Raw genomic sequence first — 19149 nt, 5'->3', positions numbered from 1 at the left:
TTGATTGACAGATGATTCATCTGCTGCAGCCCCCAGCAGATGATTCATCATCTGGTGAATCCCCCCCCCCCCCCCCCCCAGTTGGCTTTATGGTAAAAATGCAAAATATTTGATGGTCTCAGTTCCTCAAATGTTAAGAATTGCTGTGTTTTTCGGATATCCGGGTTTCGACTGCTGATCGTTCAAAAAGATGTGATGGACATTTTTCACTCTTTGCTGATTATGTCTTATGGAAAAAAACAAGCGAGAAAATTCTGATATATTCATGATGAAAACCGTCGAACCATCGAAGTGTTCGATCTCACGTGACCTGATGTCTTTTTCATGCAATTGTCCCATAATAATTGTACTATCATACAGTTGCCCCAAAAGCTTAACAATGGCTTTTATTCAAAATAAATAACTAAATAAATAATAATGTACAAAATCGACAGATTGCAGGATGCACAACTTAATCAAATGGGCAATCAGAAAAGGATGAACGGAAAAGCAAACACAATCATCCGAACCTGCTCTATATCTCAGTATTTCACCTGTCACTGCTTTCTAACTCTGTACACAACATCAGATTTTGTGTGTGTGTGTTTGGCGACACGGTCAGGCTCAGGCAAGCGGAGGGATGAATCTGGAGGAGCACCAACAGTAAGAGCCTCCTCAGCCGTAAAGCTCACCGGCCAAACCAGGAGCTGACTGTTCCCTTCAAAATAAAAGTCAGAAGGTGAGACGACGCTGAGCGTACATATCCGTTCCTGCTTACATTAACGAAAATGTGGAGACTTTTTCTGTCCAGCAACTCACAGGAGGATTGTGTTGAATTCCGCTTTGTTTTATTTATTGTGTTTGTTCTGTCTGTGTCTCCCCACAATCAGTTTTTGATCCTTTATTGTGTTGCTGGAGGCAGATCTTTGAATGGCTTAACAAATCCGTGCAGCGTTTTTCTCTTGCCAATAGTTTGTGCTACGGAGTTTTATTCTGAAAATATGCATAGGAAGTGCTACATTTTTATCGCCGGATAATTGACATGTGTTGTTCTACACCTGGGGAGAGAGAGGGGCTCAGCATCCCGTCCTGCAGGAGAGTGTTTGCAGTCTCTTTGAGGAAAGCTGGACTGAGCGGAGGACACTGACCTGACAACATGTCCTGTCTCCACATCAGAGGGATTTTTCTCATTCTGTGTATGGCTCCAACTGTGAGTGATTTACTTTAACTTTACCTTTGCGGGAAAAAAAAGAAAGACAGAAAAGATACATGAATCTTTTTGCCACGTGGAAAACTTGAAGCTGTCTTTTGCAGAAAATGAAGAGATGTCTTAAAATCTGGGCCAGATGAATAAACACGTTTCTAATGTTCCAGAAAAAATGCACACAACTCAAACAGATGTTCATATTTATTTAACATATTAATGCATATTAATGTGTCTTGAATGTTCAGCAGTGCAGCCCCAAACTTGGGCTGTGGGTGTGTTTAAAATCAGTTTGGTGGATGTGTGTGCTGAATATACACCATACAAAATGTGCATATGGAGTGCAAGTATATGAAAATATATGAACATATGTGGCCAAAAAGCCCAGAATTCAGTGGGTCCAAATTTGAGTTTTGACTGGTTTTCTTAGACCTCATTTAAACTGAAAAGCTTTGAGTTTTGCACTGTTGGTCTGACAAAACAAGAGCTTTGAGTGTGCTCTGGGAAACTAATGCATTTTATAGATTAACCAATTAATCAAGAAAAATGTAATCTCTGATAGAAATGATCATTGTTTGCATCCTAAATGACTGTGATGCGTGTCTGCTATTATTTTATTGTTACTTTATATTCAGTCATTTTGGAAATGGGTTTGTCTGTGTGTGAGGATGAGTGTAGGTTTTGTGTGTAAAAGAGAGTCTGGTAGTAAAGGTGAGCTGCAAGTGTGTGAGGTTAGATAGCCGGCATGTGGCAAATATTGGAAAATGTATGTATTTATGAGAATTAGTAAAAGAAATGTTAGAGTTATTTGATTGAAATCCATGAAAAATTAGAATATTTTATTTAAGACTACCACACACACACACACACACAAACTTCCACCTTCAATTAATTTCCTGGACCATCACCATAACCACTACTTGCCAAATCATAACCTTAATCTGACCTTAACCTAATCCTGAATCTTCATCCTTAAAATTTAATGATTTACATGATGGGGACTTGCGTTTTGTCCCCATAAGGACAAGGTCCCCACAGTGTGACTGTGTAAACAGATTTAAGCCCCCACAACATGACTAATACATCTCCACTAACACACACACACAACTGGGAATATGTTATCATGAATCCGCTTCATTGAAATCAGAAAAACAAACATGACTGGATGACTTTTATTTGTTGTTATAACCACTTTATTTTCTGTCTACATTTGCGCAATTTGTCTTGGCCAATCAACTGTGAAGAAGTATAACAAGCAAAGCTTGCACGTGTATGCGCATTCACAGACCGACACTCACAACAAGGTTTTTTTTTTTTTATCAACAGCTTTATAGGGTTATTATTATTCGACACCTTGGTAATTTCCATAATGGAATAGAAATATGAGAAGCAGGCAAACAGGTGGTATGATGATCAGCGTGGTAGAGAGAGAATGGGAACAGGGCAGACACTCATCTCTGCGTCCCACTTCATTCTTTTCTCTTTCACTGTTCAGAACTGCAGAGAATCATAATGAACTGCCGTAAAACACACACGCGTGTTTCAAAGGGAAACACACTTAGTACAAACAACACCAATATTACAGTCCCTTTTGAATGCACACACGGTTGAAATTTTGCACTTTAAGCCAACCCTAACACTGAGAGAAAAAACAAAAGAATAGAAGAGATGGAAATGATCTGGTCATCTTTATTGGCTGTGTGGTAGAAAAATAATAATGTCCAAATATGCATCTTACTCTTGTGAGCTAAACATGATTCACCACAAAAGCAACCATAGAGGGACTGTTTTATACAGTTTTATGTCCCTTAATATGATTATTCACTTTTTTGCTTAGTGCTAGATGAGAAGATCAATACCACACTCACGTCTGTACGTTAAATGTGAAGATAAGCACCCAGTTAGCCTAGCCTAGCCCTGGAAAGCGGGAAACAGCTAAACGACAAGTTGTGGTTTGATAAAACCTAAATTTGTCCCTTTTTTTAATGGATTAAAGAAACAAAATATAATGTGTAAATTAGAAGGCTTTAGATAATAAGCACATTTTGTTGGCTTTGGACAAACCCAGGCTAACTAGTCTATTTCTGTTTCCAGGCTTTATGCTAGGCTAAGCTAACCAGTTGCAGGTTCCAGCTTCATATTTAGTGGGGAAATACATTTTTTCACTGGAGATGAACGGGCACCTCTCCAGCTGCCAGCCCACGCTCTGTGTTGACTGGTTCCTGCTGGACTTGAACCAGCCATCCTCCGGTCCCTCAAGCCTGCTACCGCTGACCCAATCTAAATCTCAGCAAGAAAGCTAATCAGTTTATTTCCCAACGTGTCAAACAATTAACTCAATATATGAACTTCAGGGCTGGGCTGCATTTTTGCGTTCTCTCTGATTGACTGGTTTCCTAGTTTCATCCTGTGCCACACTACCGCTGCAGCGGTGTAAAAGTGCACCTCATTCGTGGTTGGAAATAGAAGGCCACATCTGCAAAGGGAGCCCAAACCAATGGCCCCTTTTTGGGTAGTTAGTGGATAATGGGCTTCACCTCTCAGAGAACATTTTTACAGCTAACCTGTCAGTTTGAAGGGGCCTTTGGCAATGCATTTAGTTTCATGGCTCATATTATCCAGACTTACCTTATGCAGCCCCTCCATCTCTTTGTCTCCCTGTGTCTGTCCCTCTGCACCATAGTGTCTCCCTTTATCCCATCATGCAGTTGAAATGCATGAGCACATCATGCACCCCTGGTGTGCTTAACCATCTACTCTTGGCTCTGCCTTTGCTTGTTTGTCCTTGCCTTTCAAAGTCTTGATCCCTTCCTCTCAACTGCACCTCATTCTTATGTTGAATAAAATGTCTTCACAGCATCCTTGCATAGAAACAGGGAAGCCATGTGTGGTCTCCCATCTGACATACAGTCTGTCATTTAGCTGATGCTTTTGCCTGGTGTCTTTACGGTAACATGAACACATGCGTCTTTCTGCTTTGAATATAAATGTCTTAATACTGGCGGTGTTTGTTCCATCATAACAACACAACCACAGTTTAGCAGGGCAAGAATACACCGCTAGATCTGCATTCCCACCTTGAAGCAGACTTCCTTCCTTCCAAACGCTGATTGTCTGAATTCAAATTTCTCTGCAGGAGGCAATGTAAACTATTTTTGCATGCATCACTCGCCTGCCTTTGAACAGGAAGAGCAGTAATTGCTTCCTAAATTACACAATAACACCTCATTGGATTATTAGCATTGCATTAGGAACAAAGAGACCTGGCAGCGATTTTGCTCAGGTTGCTTCCATCATGTCCATTCCTCACTGATGGAGGGAGAGGTGGTGCTGAGAGTGTCCACATTTGATCCTATTTGCTTCAAGAAAATGGGGAAAACATTGCTGTCAGGAGGATTGTGGTTCAGTTCCAGCCAGTTTTCTGTATTGTGTTTATCCTGTTGGTGTTCTTGACGTGGTTACTGAAGTGGTTTGTTACTCTGCACAAACACAGTGTTTTTTTTTTCTAAGAATCCCATTATGTTTGTGTGTGTGTGTGTGTGTGTGTGTGTGTGTGTGTGTGTGTGTGTGTGTGTGTGTGAGAGAGAGAGAGAGAGAGAGAGAGAGAGAGAGAGAGAGAGAGCGAGAGAGAGAGAGAGAGAGAGAGAGAGAGAGCGAGAGAGAGAGAGATGGCAAGCAAGTTGACAGTTAAGATACAAAGTGAGGGCAAAGGGCCAAAGTGAGTGATTGCATTGGAGAACAGAAATGAAGAGTTCTGGTCCAAACCAATTTCTCCTACAGCTATCTATTTTTCAGACATATCCTGATGAAGTTCTGATTGGATACGCAGCATTTTGGGTTTAAATCCTTCAAACGCACTGGCTTTGCTTTTGATGAGAATCTCAAAGGCAGACAGTTTTCTTGAAAGAGCCACATGTTCAACTATAGCTTGTTGAAAAGAAAAATATCTTTTCGAAATATCTTATCTACATGTATGACTGACACTTCAAAGGCATATTTATCAGTGCGTCTCCCCTCAGAGAAATGAATGTTTAAATCTAAATCTGAATTTATCTGTTTTTATCGTCATTAATCCCCTTCATCATCTTCTTTTAGTTTACTTTTATGATTCAAAATTTAAATCTGTACAATTTGCCATTCACCACAGCCATTACATGCAATTTCCAGTGCGTTTTTGACCTTGCCTTTCACATATGATGCTTCACCCCTGAGTTTTTCAAACCAATGCACAACATTATGGTAATTAAAATCTCTATCTATGCAAGGCGTATTCAGTCCCATAATTTCATGAAATGGCTCCAGGTGTGTTTGCACAGGCGCAGATGTTGCTGGGTCCCCCCTCAGAGAAATGATAGATCGTTCTAATGGAATTGTTTATAACACACAAGTGGTGCATCCTATTGGATGACACTCCGGTGACTGGGGGAGACTGCAGTTCTCCAGAGCGTTCGTGGTCCCAGAGGAATTTAGCATCTGAAGCTTCTTTTCATTAAGAGTATGGTCGTGCTTGTTTTCCCTCAGGTGTTTCCAAATGAGATGGAACTGAGTCGAATCAAGGACAAGAGTATGCGATATCAGTAACAGAGATGGCTTTATTAAGACTGTGTTTGCGACTCGTGTTGTCCTCTGCGTTTTATTAAATATGCATCTTCCAGAAGCACAGACCCAAATAGCAGCCTCACAATTACTCAGCATCAGAAAAAACAAACTCCAAAAACGTTCGCGAAATTTCAAGTAATTTTGAAAATGGAGGTGCATCATGATTGTGTGAGTACCTCCTTTTGTCTTGTTTTTGTCTGAATGTGCTCGTCTCCTCTTTTTAACACACACTTCTCTCATTCCTGCTGACATTGCATTGTGCCTTTCACTTCCGAGCCATTATAACTGATGTCTTCAAGGGGGAGACTTGAACAAAGAGCTTGTGCTTAAACTGGAAAAAGTCACTATCTCTTTGCACCAGAGTGTTATGTCTCTTTCCAGTCAGTAACAGCATCATTAAAGTCTAACAATAAACTTGAGGCTACAGTAATTTACATAAATGAATCTTTTCTGGCATGTGTTTCATAAATGAGGATGATAAGAAATTAAGGGCCGATATGATGGCGAAAATATGTAGCTAACTGAAAAGGAAGCAGACACTGTACTTCAGGACCCCGGAGGACATTTTAGCAGAAACCCACCCTGTTGCAGCGTGTTGTTAAAGCTAACAAAAGAAGACCAAGCCTGCTGCTCTGACCTTTACATTCAGAACCACTTAAATTCACCAGCAGCATGAAATAAAAATAAATGACACTTGAATTAACCCAGAGCATTTTAGCCCATTCAAACTCCACCAACCTCCTCAGTAAGTACGATATGATCTGCTTTATAGCACGATTGAAATGAAGTTGGGATATTTTAGAGTATATTCATATAATAAGAGTAAAAGTATCACTTTTAGTGAGCTTTTTGTACTTATGTTAATGTTTCCTCACCTGCACTGGACATGCTTCCTTCAGACAATGAACAAAACATAGCCCTCCTTATTTCTCTACAGCTCTCTCTGTCAATAACCACCATAATCTGGTGTGTTCGCTGCAGTGCTCAGAAGCACACTGTGTCCTCACGGAGCACAAAAATGTTTGTGCATCCTCACTGAAGTTGTATTATATGACCTTATTACCTCTTTATAACCTCTTTTATGTAGCAACTATTCACAAGCACGGACCGAGAACAAGGTTTATTATCACAGTGTGCTCACAGTTTTGAGGTACAACCAAAGGGATAATTACCACAGAGCCATGGCAGTCCTTTCCTCTTTCGGTGGATACATCCTCCGTCCGCCCTCTTCCCACGTTACCCTCCAACATCCACCTTACATCAGTCCTTTTTTTCCTCAGCAACAAGATGTTCTTTTTTGCTTCAGTCTGGGATAAACGTCAGTCAAATGCAAATCCAGTTATTGTGTTTTTATTTGACACCAGCAAACGGAGGGATGAGCAGGGCAAGACAAACAGAAGAATCTCTGAGCGGCACTAAATGGATGGAGGGCAGAGTTGTTGTAGGGAAAGACAATCATCTGTGTCCTTAGGGACAAACTCATTTAACGAATTGTCCGAGCTTCCCCTGTGAGTGCGCTACAGTGAAAGATCATTTTGCTTAATGGCAATGATAGGTGCGTTTTACCAAAAGGTTACTGTTTTAGTGACAAAGTGTTTCCTGCTAAAGGTGGGGCAGAAAGGCTAAATGAGTCACTGCCCTATAAAAACTGACATGCATTTCTTTTCCAGACACATGAAATGCCTTTTTCATGTAATTATAGCCTGAGTGTCCCCTTGCTTGAATGTCTCTATAAATATCTAATAGAGCGTCCCTTCCTTCTTCCCTTCCTTCCGACCTCAAGGCTTTGTCGAGACTGCACCCTGAATGCGAGTTCATATTTCAGCTGGAGAAAGAGGAGCGTAACTGCCTTCAGTACATCGCAGAGCGGGCCAACAGAAGCACAGAAGGTGTGTTTTTCATTTCAAAATCACCCCGCAGCAGTGGCGTCGCTGTAGTTGTGACATGAAATATACCACAAATGTTCACATTAAGTACAAGAGCCTAAGCTGGAATGAATGCTTCACAGAGCATCATCAGTTGTCAGGGCGGATTCTTGATGGCGTCCCAACTGCGGAATGAAAACGCACTGGGTGATCCATCACTGTGATGCATCTGCAGAGGAGACCATTAAGGATGGTTACATAAGGATTTATGTATGTAATCTAGCTCAAGATAAAGGTCTCGGTTGGGGATCTGAAGTGCTTTTCTATTCTTTCCTTAATACAATTTACACAGAGGCGGGTGTTATGGCTTTGAAGAATGTTGTTGGTGATATTGGGCATGATACACTCCATTTACCTCTACTGTACCTCCATGAGTATATATTTAAACTGTGTGCATTTCAGGTGGCAGTGTAAGCATATAAATGTGTGTTCATGGGATCTCTCTTCTGATTAACTACCTCGATAGACACATACCTTTTTTTTTTAACCGTCTCTCTCCTCCTAAACGTCTTCTGAAAAGGTTGTCGACCATTCTGGGACGCAGTGGTCTGCTGGCCTCATGCGGTCGTTGGGGAAGCGGTCCGCAGAGCTTGTCCTGCGGTCTTCTCCCTCTTCAGAAACAACACAGGTGACTGAAGGATCACATGGTGGAGGGGAGGGGGGTGTTCAGGCTGAGGTGATGATGAAAGCAGCATGCTCTCAGTGCTCAGGAAACTGCGAACAAATTAGTTTTTCCTATGCAAGTAAATTAGCAGGTTTTGCAGGGGCGTACACAGACAGTAAAAGCCATATAAAGGTTTTATAAAAGAGCAAACAAAAAGTACCTTTGCATTATGCGTCTGTGAGGATATTTAACAGCTTCTGCAGTCTACAGTCCTGTTAACGGCACTGTGAGGCTGTAGGCTACTTAGGCTCAGTGGTACTTTGAGCTAAATGCTAATGCTGCGTTAATGTAATACTGGATGGATGGAAGAGATGCAGAAGATTCCCCTGCTAACGACTTTTTCTGGGGCGCCCCCAGTGGTGGCACTGGGGATGGCATGAACACGTACACACAATAAATATCAACCTCATGGTGGCGCAAGAGATGAAAGGGATCACCATCATTATTAGGATAAATCTTCTGAGAGCCCCGAATGTCTGTACAAAACTTTGTGCTCGTCCATCCGGTAGATGTTGAGATATTTCACTGGAAAAGTGAAAACTTAACCTGCTGGTGGCAATAGAACAAAAGTCATCAGAGAACATCAAACCATCAGCCAGCACTGTGATGAAACATTTTATCTGACTATTTCTTGATATGTTAGGGACTCTAACCTACAGATTATCCCTTCATGGTTGCCTTTTAGATTTCATATCCTTTCACTTTTTAAGGTTCGGTGAGCCGTAACTGCACCAGTTCAGGCTGGTCCAGACCTTCACCACCGTACCACATCGCCTGCAGTGTGGACGATGACATTCCTGAGGTGAGAGTTGCTGAGGAGATGCAGATGAGGATGTCCGACTGGGGAATCAGAAACTGTAGCGCGAGCACAGTAGAAAATAAAATCTATTCAAACATAAAGGTGCCTCGGGTGAAAAAAATTTTGCAAGGCATTAAGTGAATCAAATGTCACACATCAGGTAATAGCTGAAATTACCTCATTTCACAAAGAGAGAATTGTGCTTAATTGTACCAAACAGTGTTTATGAGGATAAAACTACTTTTGGTTCTATACAGGGCGTCTTTTATCTTGAGCTTAAAAAGAGCTTTTAAGTCTCCCAATAGCAGGGGTGGAAAGTCACTAATAACAAGTTCTCATGTTTCTGTAATTACGCTGTTTTTTGTGTACTTTTTTTTAGCCGGATTCAGCAGCCTGTTTAGTCCAGTCATGCTGCCACTAGACTCAAAATATAGAGAAAGCTTTCTTGCAGCTATGTCGCAGTCATACCTTCAGTGCAGTCGAGTCTCAAGCTCGCCTCCAATTTGGTCTCATTCTAAGACATTACGTTCATTTTGAAGCCTGACAGCATTTTTGAAAGCCTACAGAACTTTTCTCATCTTGCTTTCAGACAGAGCAGACGTACTTTGCCACAGTGAAGCTGATATACACCATCGGCTACAGCATCTCTCTAGCGGTGCTGGCTGTCGCTGTGTTGATCCTGTTGCTCTTCAGGTAGGAGCAGATTACATAGAAATAAGTTCCGGCTGGCCCGAGAAAACACAGTTTTATTGCATTTTTCATCAGTAACCAGTGCATTTAAGGTCAATTCATTCACCACAGAGAGCCAAGATAGCAATGACAACAATATTACTGCAGCTGTAAACAAAAAAAATTTGTCCTGAGTTTAATGAAAACCTTTTAATAATGGATGTGTTTGGAATGTGATACTGTACGCGACATTAATACATGCATGTCCTAGTGTAGTTTATTAAGAGGAAAGCTTGCCCTTTATTATCAAGAGTTACAAGAGAAGATTGACACCTGTCTCATTTACGCATGCTAAATATGAAGCAGGAGCCAGCAGATGATTAGCTTAGCTTAGCATAAAGACAGAAACGGCAAGCCAGGCACTGATCAAAAAGTCAGCCAGTCAACACCTCTTTTTATTTAGGATTTAAGATTTACTTTATTTCTTGTTATGTTCCTCATATACTGTACATTTTCTTATACTTTCTAGCTAATTTGTTTGGCTCGTCTATGCATTTTTTTTTCTTTCGCACCTTTTGGCCTCAAACTGTGTGCTGGTTGTGAGGCAGAATTTATTTTGACTGTCTGACCGAATAGTCAAACCATTTGGGCTTGATATTTTTTTTTTGTGAATTTGACAACACTGCAGTACATTCACTATGTGTGTGTTACCTGATTTATTCAACAGGAGGCTACATTGTGCCAGGAACTGCATTCACATCCAACTCTTCATCACATTTATCCTGAAAGCTGTGGCGGTGTTCGTAAAAGACGCTACTCTGTTCTCAAGTGACGACACCAACCACTGCACCCTCTCTTCAGTAAGGCGATGACACTGAGGACACGAGGCTCTTGGTTGAATTAAAAACACCCGATGGGCAGATTTCCCTGTTCTCATATTTATGCATTGTTCTCATCGCATATTGCTTGTGCACCTCCTCTCTCACCCTAATCCCTCTTGAGGATTATGTCCTTTCTTTCCCTCCTGTTTTTGTTTTTTTTTTGTCCAGTTTGCCTGCAAGGCCTCTGTGGTCTTCTGTCACTACTGTGTAATGGCCAATTTTTTCTGGCTCCTGGTGGAGGCGCTCTACCTCAATTCCCTGCTGCTTTCGTCCTTCTATCACAGTCGTCGGTGCCTCTGGGGCTTCAGCCTGCTGGGATGGGGTGAGAATCCTTGACATGCGGGTTCCCCAAAAATTTGTTATGCTGAGCTCCACGGTTTGGTTCCAATATGAGATATCTCACATGTTAACACATTTGTGGGTAATAAATGCTGACGGGATCATTTCTGCTGTACAGATACTTGAGTTTTCATCTCTGTATCAAATACATGTTGGCTCAAGCTGAGTTCTACACTAAATTAGCGACAGAGAAAAAATTTGGATAACAAAAGTTTTATCTGACGCACACTGGTTTGTGTTTGTGTTATGCTTATGCAGCCGGTGCATTGTGTACAGAATGTGTTTCTTCTTTTTTGATCGTAGAAAGGAGATGCATTTCTTTTTATCACTATGCCTATGATCTGATGCTTCAGAGACAGTTATTCTTCTCGGAGTGCACATGTACTCACACTGCGTGATTTGCGGTTTCCAGTTCATCTATGTGTATTTTCCTTGCTTTGCAGATATTAGTTATTATGTAATGTTCCCCACAGATGTGCTGCTGTGTCTTGGGCCTGTGTATTATGAACGTCAGACGTTGCAATTTTAAAGTTTAACATTTTGACATTTACTTTGTGTCTCCATAGGACCACAGAATTGACCTTTAATTACTTCCAAATTGCTTGTATTTTTTTAAATTGCGAACGCAGTGCCGCTCTCATCCATGTGTGAGTTCGTAACACATCAGCGGATGCATCATCCTCCAACTTCAGTTGACTGAAGTCAAACCTATTGAGCTGAACAGTTAGATACTTGTTACAGTTCTGTGTTTCAAAAGAGATTCACAGCTGTCTTCAGGGACAACAAGAAGCAAACAGACTGCCATCCACCAGCATCCCCAACTTATTATTGCAGTACAGCCAGAAACTCTCCCTGGCTCAGTGGCATCAGCTGTAATTACCAAACAAACTGAATTAAAGTTTACATCCCTGTGGCAGTCACTGCTAATGTATTAGATTACGTCTGTGGGTTGAATGTTTCCTCAAAAAAATGCCCAAGTCGATTTCCTAAGAACTCGTTTATGATTAAATGAAAGGGGTCACAGCCACTTAACTCGCCAGCTACAGTGAATACAGAGGAATTTGTCTGTGGTAGGAAGGCAGGAGATTGATGCAGACTTTAGATGTGCATAAATTATCCAGTTATTTCTAAACAGGTCAATGCAGATATTAGAAAAACTGACTCTCAACTGTCTAATTATGACTGTATTGATCATGTCTCACTGACCTAAGTTTTGGTTTTCTACCTTTCCACAGGTGTACCTGTGCTCTTCATTGTCCTGTGGATTGGATCCAGGGTGTACTTTGAGGACACAGAGTGTGTAGAAACTTCCATTATCGCTTCCATCCCCACAAGCACATTTATGTCTTATGTACATTTACAGCACACTGCAACAGATTTAATGACCATCATTGCAGTCGGAGGCACAGTGAGGACTGCAGCAGTTACAGCCACAGTGTAGAACTGTGGCACTTTCCTCAAATGATTTTATGATATACAGTCTAGTTTTCTGATCTACTTACCCTTGTAAACAAAGGTGTAATTTGTTCATGCACTCACTTTGTACTCGCTACTGTTTGTTTGTTATTATTGTTGTCGTACAGTTGACCTCCCTAAAAGAACTTCTGCAGAATGACTGAAGTCTCTAAATGTCATCCTACATAGATGCTGGGACATTAACGAAGACTCGCCCTATTGGTGGATCATCAAGGGACCAATTGTTGTGTCTATAGCGGTAAGTGCTCCCATTGTGCTGAATGATTGACATGTTAATTATGCACCTAACAAATTACAGATTGGAAATGATTTGTTTACTTTCCTTTGAGAGATGTTTTTTTGAAAAAGCTTATTTGTGCACCTCAGAATAGACTGCCCTCACACCAGTCCTAGTGAGTTACACACTTGGCTGCCCATATTGTTGCCATGACATTCAATGATCACATTGTAAGCGACATTTGTTGGAGTACCTGTGTAGACATTATTCCATTAAAAGCTGGGTGTTTTTCACCATGTTGAATTCTTGATTTTCTATCAACAGATCAATTTCATGCTCTTCATGAACATAATCAGAATCCTGATACAGAAGCTCAATCCTCGGCTGATCCAGTTCAATAACTCCTCTCAGTACAGGTAATCTTTTAGCTGCAGACGCGGTGTGAGGGCCTGAACTCAGCGGTGATCCCCAGCTTTAGTCGTTAGTGCGTTTAAAATGCAGATATACCTGAAGACGTTCATTTTAAATAGAAACAACCAAGGTTTTAATTTGCTTCCATCAAATTTCTCCTTCATCTTTTTCACATTTTCAAATACTTTTCATCATTTTTTACTCTGAAGTCGACATGATGTTTGACGTAGGGAAAGATACTGTTGATGTACCACAGCGTGCAATGTGTAATTTATTCAGTCACTACAGAACTAGTCAGTCTGGCCACGTCTACCCTCCCACAAGAGGCTCATTAGAATTTCTAATTGAACTAGGCTCACTAATTGGCTGAAAGTGTTCAGGGACATCATGCATATCTGGATCTTATAAAAGACATACCAAAGGTAAGTTAAGTGATGCTTGACGTAATTGCACCACCTAGATTGATATGTTCCTCTATGCATAGAAAGCGTTACCTCTGCACTTACTTTTGACTCATGCACCGGCTACTATCTTTCCACACATAAACAAAAGCTGTGTGCAGACTGACGCACACACTCTTGACTGACATGTGATGATTGGTGTGTCTTCATGCATGATGCTATCTGGGGCAGCGTTCAGATAAGCCTTGCACTATCAACAGCTCCCTGAGGTAGCTTATCCTCCTGCATCTTGTATCTTTCCTTCTGTGCAACAGACGCCTGACTAAGTCCACCCTCCTCCTCATCCCTTTGTTTGGTACTCACTACATGTTCTTCAATTTTCTGCCCGACTACTTCAATGTTAACCTGCGCCTCTGTATCGAGCTGTGCATGGGATCCTTCCAGGTACACACACACACACAAACACCTATTAACACTCAATATTCTGATGACAATGTATTGAACATGCTTAAGTAACTGGAAGGCACACACACACACACACACACACACACACACACACACACACACACACACCAACCTATAGCCAGAATGTGATCTCTCTCTAGAGTAGTTATTGTACAGTATCTTGAAATGAACTCACGTTTTTTTTTTTTTTTTTTTTTAATACAGGAAAATAGTATACATTACACACATGACAATATGATGACATGGCAATATGACCTCACAATAGGACAAAAATAAATAAGATTAGCAGGATCCTTTCAGTGATTCAAATAGTTTGGTTGACAGTAGCAGTAAATTTAGAAACTGAAATATGTTGCATGTTCAGAATTTTACTGTATATTCTCACTCTCACTCTTTTTTTTTTCTCATTTCATATTGTGTTGTGCTGCTTTGCAATGCTTTATACCACTTATGTTTTCCAAAAGAAATTGTCTGTCTGTCTGTCTGTCTGTCTGTCTGTCTGTCTGTCTGTCTGTCTGTCTGTCTGTCTGTCTGTCTGTCTGTCTGTCTGTCTGTAAGTGCATCTCATTTAGACATTATTATGAAGAAGATTACGTACTCACTTGCCTAGAATTGAAAGGCATTTATGTAATTGGATTTGCTTTGCTTTCTGCTCATTTATTCATAGTCCATGCACTTCTGGAAGTTGTATTCACGGATGTGTTTAATAAGATGTTCACGGTAATTTCAGGTTGAAATTCTCTTCTACGCAGATGACTTGTGTAAAGAAGATTGAGGGTCTACAGCCATGCTGGCAGCTCTGTGAGGCTGTACTTATGTGCAGAGCAGGGCTTTGAGCTACATGCTAACATCAGCATGTTTACAGGCTCACAATGAAATGCTGATATTTAGGAGATATAACGGCTGCCATGTTCATTGTTTAGTATGTTAGCATACAAGCATTTGCTAACTAAATGAAAAGGCTGATGAGGCGGGTGGCAATGTCATTAGTTTTGCAAGTATTTAGTGACATTTTATGACCTGATGATGATGCTAGAGGAAAAATCAGTGAATACAATTCATCGTAAGTGGGACATGAATGTCTGAACAAAATGTCATGGAGAAATTTATATCTTGACGAAAGAGGGTGGCAGAATAAACAAACTGACATTGCCATGGAGCCACAGCATGACTAAAAGGCATTTCAATTTGAGAAGCAGATTTAATACAGAATTTCTGTTTGGTGTCTAACACCAGTTATATGCTTGAAAAAAGTTCACAACAAAGAAGTTAAATAGTGGAAAATGGCTTGGCAGCGCTGTGTTGCTGAGAGTGCAAGTTTGGCTCAGTGTTTACATCTGCCAAACACATGTAACCACAGAAAGGCCAAATGGCTTTTATGTCACATGTGGCACAAGCTGTTTGCCAGCCAGCTTCCCAAACTGGATTCAGTTCCTGCTCCGCTTTATTCAAACGAATAAGCCGCAGCACTGTGATCTAAGCATGGAATTTACTAGTAAGAAATGGGCCTAAATAGCTGAGACACAAGCTTTGTTTATGAAAGAGATGAAACAAGAAAGACAAATTTTATTCTGCGTGTTTCATTGTAAAGATAAAAGGAGGGGCAGCACTCCTCCTTCAGCATATATACATGGCTTTCAGCAGTGTATTATTGAGATATGAGTTCAAACCAGACATTATTGACTCTCGTTTGCTGGCTGTGTGAACCCAATATAATGGACTGACCTATTTTTATTTCTCATTCTTCAGCCCATGAGCTTTCACTTGTGTCTGACATTTAAGCTGTCTTCACATGAGCAACCTTTTAATGATGTGTACTGCTCCTAAATGTTAACAGCTAAAACTGTCTCTCCTACAGGGGCTTCTTGTCGCAATTCTCTATTGCTTTCTCAATCAAGAGGTCAGTACAAGCCATGCCACCCCCAAGCATTTACTGCTTCTAACACATTGAACAAATCACACAGATAATTTACGGCTCTCTGTTGCGTAATGAACCTGTGTACCCAGATCATATGCCAGTGAGGAGTGAGGTTTCGAGTTTGATAATTTGACACTTCTCTTCTCCTCATTGCATAATGGAAGGACCCAGAGCACTTATGTAACCACCAAGACTAATGTGAGGCCAACCCCACACAGCCTGAGGGCGACACCAGTCTTTGTATAATACTCAGGACACAGTAACTCACAATCTATGTTCATCTGTTTGGTGCTTTAGGGCCACATGTGGTAACACTCTAATATATCTTTTATCACATCCTCATCTGCAGATGAAAAAACTGATTAAAAAAATTACAGCTGTTTATCAATGAATATTGTGCGATGTCAGGGGAAATTATTTTGAATGCTTCAAAAATGTCACTAATACCCCATTAACACACAGAATAAATACCTTAGATGATAAAATGACTCATCTCTGCAACGTGATCACATGATTTACTGTTTAGGTTTTTTGTTTTTGCAGAGAATTAGATGAGACGACTGATACCGCACTCTTGGTGCCCAGTTAAATATGAGATTACAGCTAGCAGCCAGTTAGCCTAGCTTAGCATAAAGACTGGGAACAGGTTGAAACAGATCCACCGAAGAAACAGTCCTACACATTATCTCCCATAGTACAGCAAATTCTTGTTCAAACACTTTGATTTTAGTGCAGATTAAACCATATGAAACATATTTAGAAGTGCTAGTTGGCAGATTTTGTTCCTGTTAAACATAACCAGGTTAGCTCTAAACCGCAGTTTTTGTGCTAAGACAACAAGCTAATGGCTTCATATTGGTATTGATTTTCTCATCAAACTCTGACAAGAAAGCAAATATGCGTATTTGTATCATATTATTTGTATCAATTATTAAACAGAAATATGTGGCACATGAGTTTTAACAGCATTATCTTACCGGTTTGCCAAAAACTGCATTTGTTGTGTGTATGGTTGCCAGGTCCAGAAAGAGGTCCACATGCAGTGGCTGAGGTGGCAGGAGCGGAGCTATGGCGTGGTGTCACCTGCCGCAAAGGGCAGCCAGATGGACACGCCCTTCTAGTGGTGCTAACTGAACATTCACGTATAGCACAACGCCAGTGGTTGGCGGCCATGCACCGCTGCAGCCTGAATCTGTGCCATTCAAAACTCTATCACAGACCTTTTTGCTGCCTGCACTCCTTCGGGATGAGGGTCAACTTTCCAGCAGAGAATGATTTTCATGATGTTTTACGCACGCACTTCAGTGCAGGTCCCATCACTTTCATGTGTATGTCCCATTGGACACTGTGGCAGCAACTTCAGAAAGGTCAGCCTGAAGAGGTCCTTGGAGGCCTGACTGGTAAAATGAAAGAATGATAATTTTACTGAGCTGAAGTAAGACAGAGGCAGCCTGTTGAACGCGTCATATTTCAGACTTTCTCTTATCAAGCTGCTGCCAAGTGAAGCACAAATGATCTATCAGCACCTGACAATTAAAACGTATTATTATCATGAATGACTTTCGTATTATTCGTTGGCATTCTAACTTTGTATTACATCATTCATGTCGTATTATTTATATTATCTCAGCCTGTGGGAAGCTCCGATTTATCAGTAGCTGTAGTATGTTTATGCTTTCTTTTGTCCTGTGTAGTTATTGAGCCTATTTGAATCGTTTGTATAGTATTTATTTATTTATTCATTCACAGTGACAATCAAGGTAAAAAAGAAATTCCTCTGTTGATATTGATGTTGTGGAGTGCAGCTTAATGAATGACTATTTTAAATGTCTACTCATGCAAAGCCGTGAGCTGCTATAGTGTCGCTTTTTGATTTGTTTTGCAATAAATACCTGCACGTTCTTGAACTTCGCTAAAAACCACATCACTTTAAAGGATGTGTGTTATGTGTGTCGTGTGCTCAACTCCACCAATACGAAAGAAATCAGCAGACTAGAAAACATGACCAGACATTTTATCAAGGAATTCGTTCTAAATCATTTGAATATCAGTGCCTAACCATGCCTGCTAACACACTGTACAGTGTTTTCAACTGCATGATCATAAAGGAATGATAAAACTGGAGATATGATGCCCATAATTACCAAATTTGTGTTAGATCTCTTTTTGTGAGCTTCTGCATTTGTATTCTTCATGTGTGATAACTATTTCATCAAGATACAACATCCTAAAAAACATCAAATTAAGGCCCGGTTCTGCACCATCCACAATCCTCTTGTTACAGTGAAGTCTCTTTTATGTAAATGAGACATTTGCCGTAAACCGAATGCATAAAGTAGTCGCCATCAGTCTGATGTTTTCTAGTCACTTTTGTTGCATCTGAATGTTTCTGCTTTTCCTGTGCCTGTTTCTGTCATGTTTTAATGCCTTGTGAAAATAACAGGTTCTTGTAAACATAGATTATTATTATTATTGTTTATTTCACTCAGCTTCTTTATGGCTCTCTGCAACCCGTTTCCTGATTATCGATACAACATGTTCTGAAGTATGAAAGTATTTTATTAAAGTTCTGTTTTGCTTCATGCGGCAAAGCTTAATAAAATTTATTCTTAAAAGCAAGGCCCTAAAAAGTTTGTGTTTTTTTTTTTTTAACAACCAGCATCTTTATCTTCAAACTGTTGCAATAACAGGGTCTCTACTTGTTTAAACACACATATTAGTGAAGATATTCATAGATCAGGTGTGCAGGCCATATGTTATATTTCCAGTTATACTGTTAAGTGTATTTAACTAGATGTCAAACTGTGGAGGACTGTATGAGTGCTTCCATCCTGGTGGAGAGGAGAAACATCAGAAGAAGAATTGTAAAGGTTTCCGGGGAGAAAAACAATTAAAACCACCACAACACATTTGGTCCTCATTATATTGTTGTACTGACATGAGGGTTTTCATTATTTACACTACTCATCTGCATATAAAGGACTGCAGACATTCTAAAAGTCACCGCCACAGGCAATGTTATAATTTTTTTTAGCATGTTATAATCACATTATTCTCTACACTTGGGTTTGGTTTGCTGTAACTTCAGTGATGTACAATGAAGCTTCCACCGCTGTTTAGTGTGCATCTCTCTGGATGAGCATCCTGCAAATGCCAAAAATGTAACCCCTGATTGACACATTTTGGCAAACAATACATGTTA

At 40.4% G+C, this 19149-nt stretch overlaps 1 protein-coding gene across 1 annotated transcript; it reads left to right on the top strand.

Annotated features, from left to right (window-relative positions):
* Positions 1 to 1059: 1059 nt before the first annotated feature.
* ghrhrl (growth hormone releasing hormone receptor, like) lies at positions 1060 to 18571 on the top strand. The gene is made up of 13 exons (XM_070961414.1): positions 1060 to 1189; positions 7566 to 7671; positions 8228 to 8335; positions 9082 to 9173; positions 9760 to 9863; positions 10567 to 10699; positions 10889 to 11042; positions 12295 to 12355; positions 12704 to 12773; positions 13077 to 13168; positions 13879 to 14008; positions 15888 to 15929; positions 16967 to 18571. The coding sequence occupies exons 1-13, from the start codon at positions 1136 to 1138 to the stop codon at positions 17066 to 17068; spliced, it is 1248 nt and encodes a 415-aa protein (XP_070817515.1). The 5' UTR covers positions 1060 to 1135; the 3' UTR covers positions 17069 to 18571.
* Positions 18572 to 19149: the final 578 nt, after the last annotated feature.

Source organism: Chaetodon trifascialis, chromosome 4, assembly GCF_039877785.1.
Source record: "Chaetodon trifascialis isolate fChaTrf1 chromosome 4, fChaTrf1.hap1, whole genome shotgun sequence".
NCBI lineage: Eukaryota > Metazoa > Chordata > Actinopteri > Chaetodontiformes > Chaetodontidae > Chaetodon > Chaetodon trifascialis.
This window is presented reverse-complemented; position numbering and strand designations above follow the sequence as displayed.

Bases quoted from the DNA above. Each gene is read 5' to 3' on its own strand.
- ghrhrl (XM_070961414.1), top strand. From the start codon at position 1,136: ATGTCCTGTCTCCACATCAGAGGGATTTTTCTCATTCTGTGTATGGCT. The intron at 9,864-10,566 runs GTAGGAGCAGAT...TTTATTCAACAG, and splicing joins TTGATCCTGTTGCTCTTCAG to GAGGCTACATTGTGCCAGGA. The intron at 11,043-12,294 runs GTGAGAATCCTT...ACCTTTCCACAG, and splicing joins CTTCAGCCTGCTGGGATGGG to GTGTACCTGTGCTCTTCATT.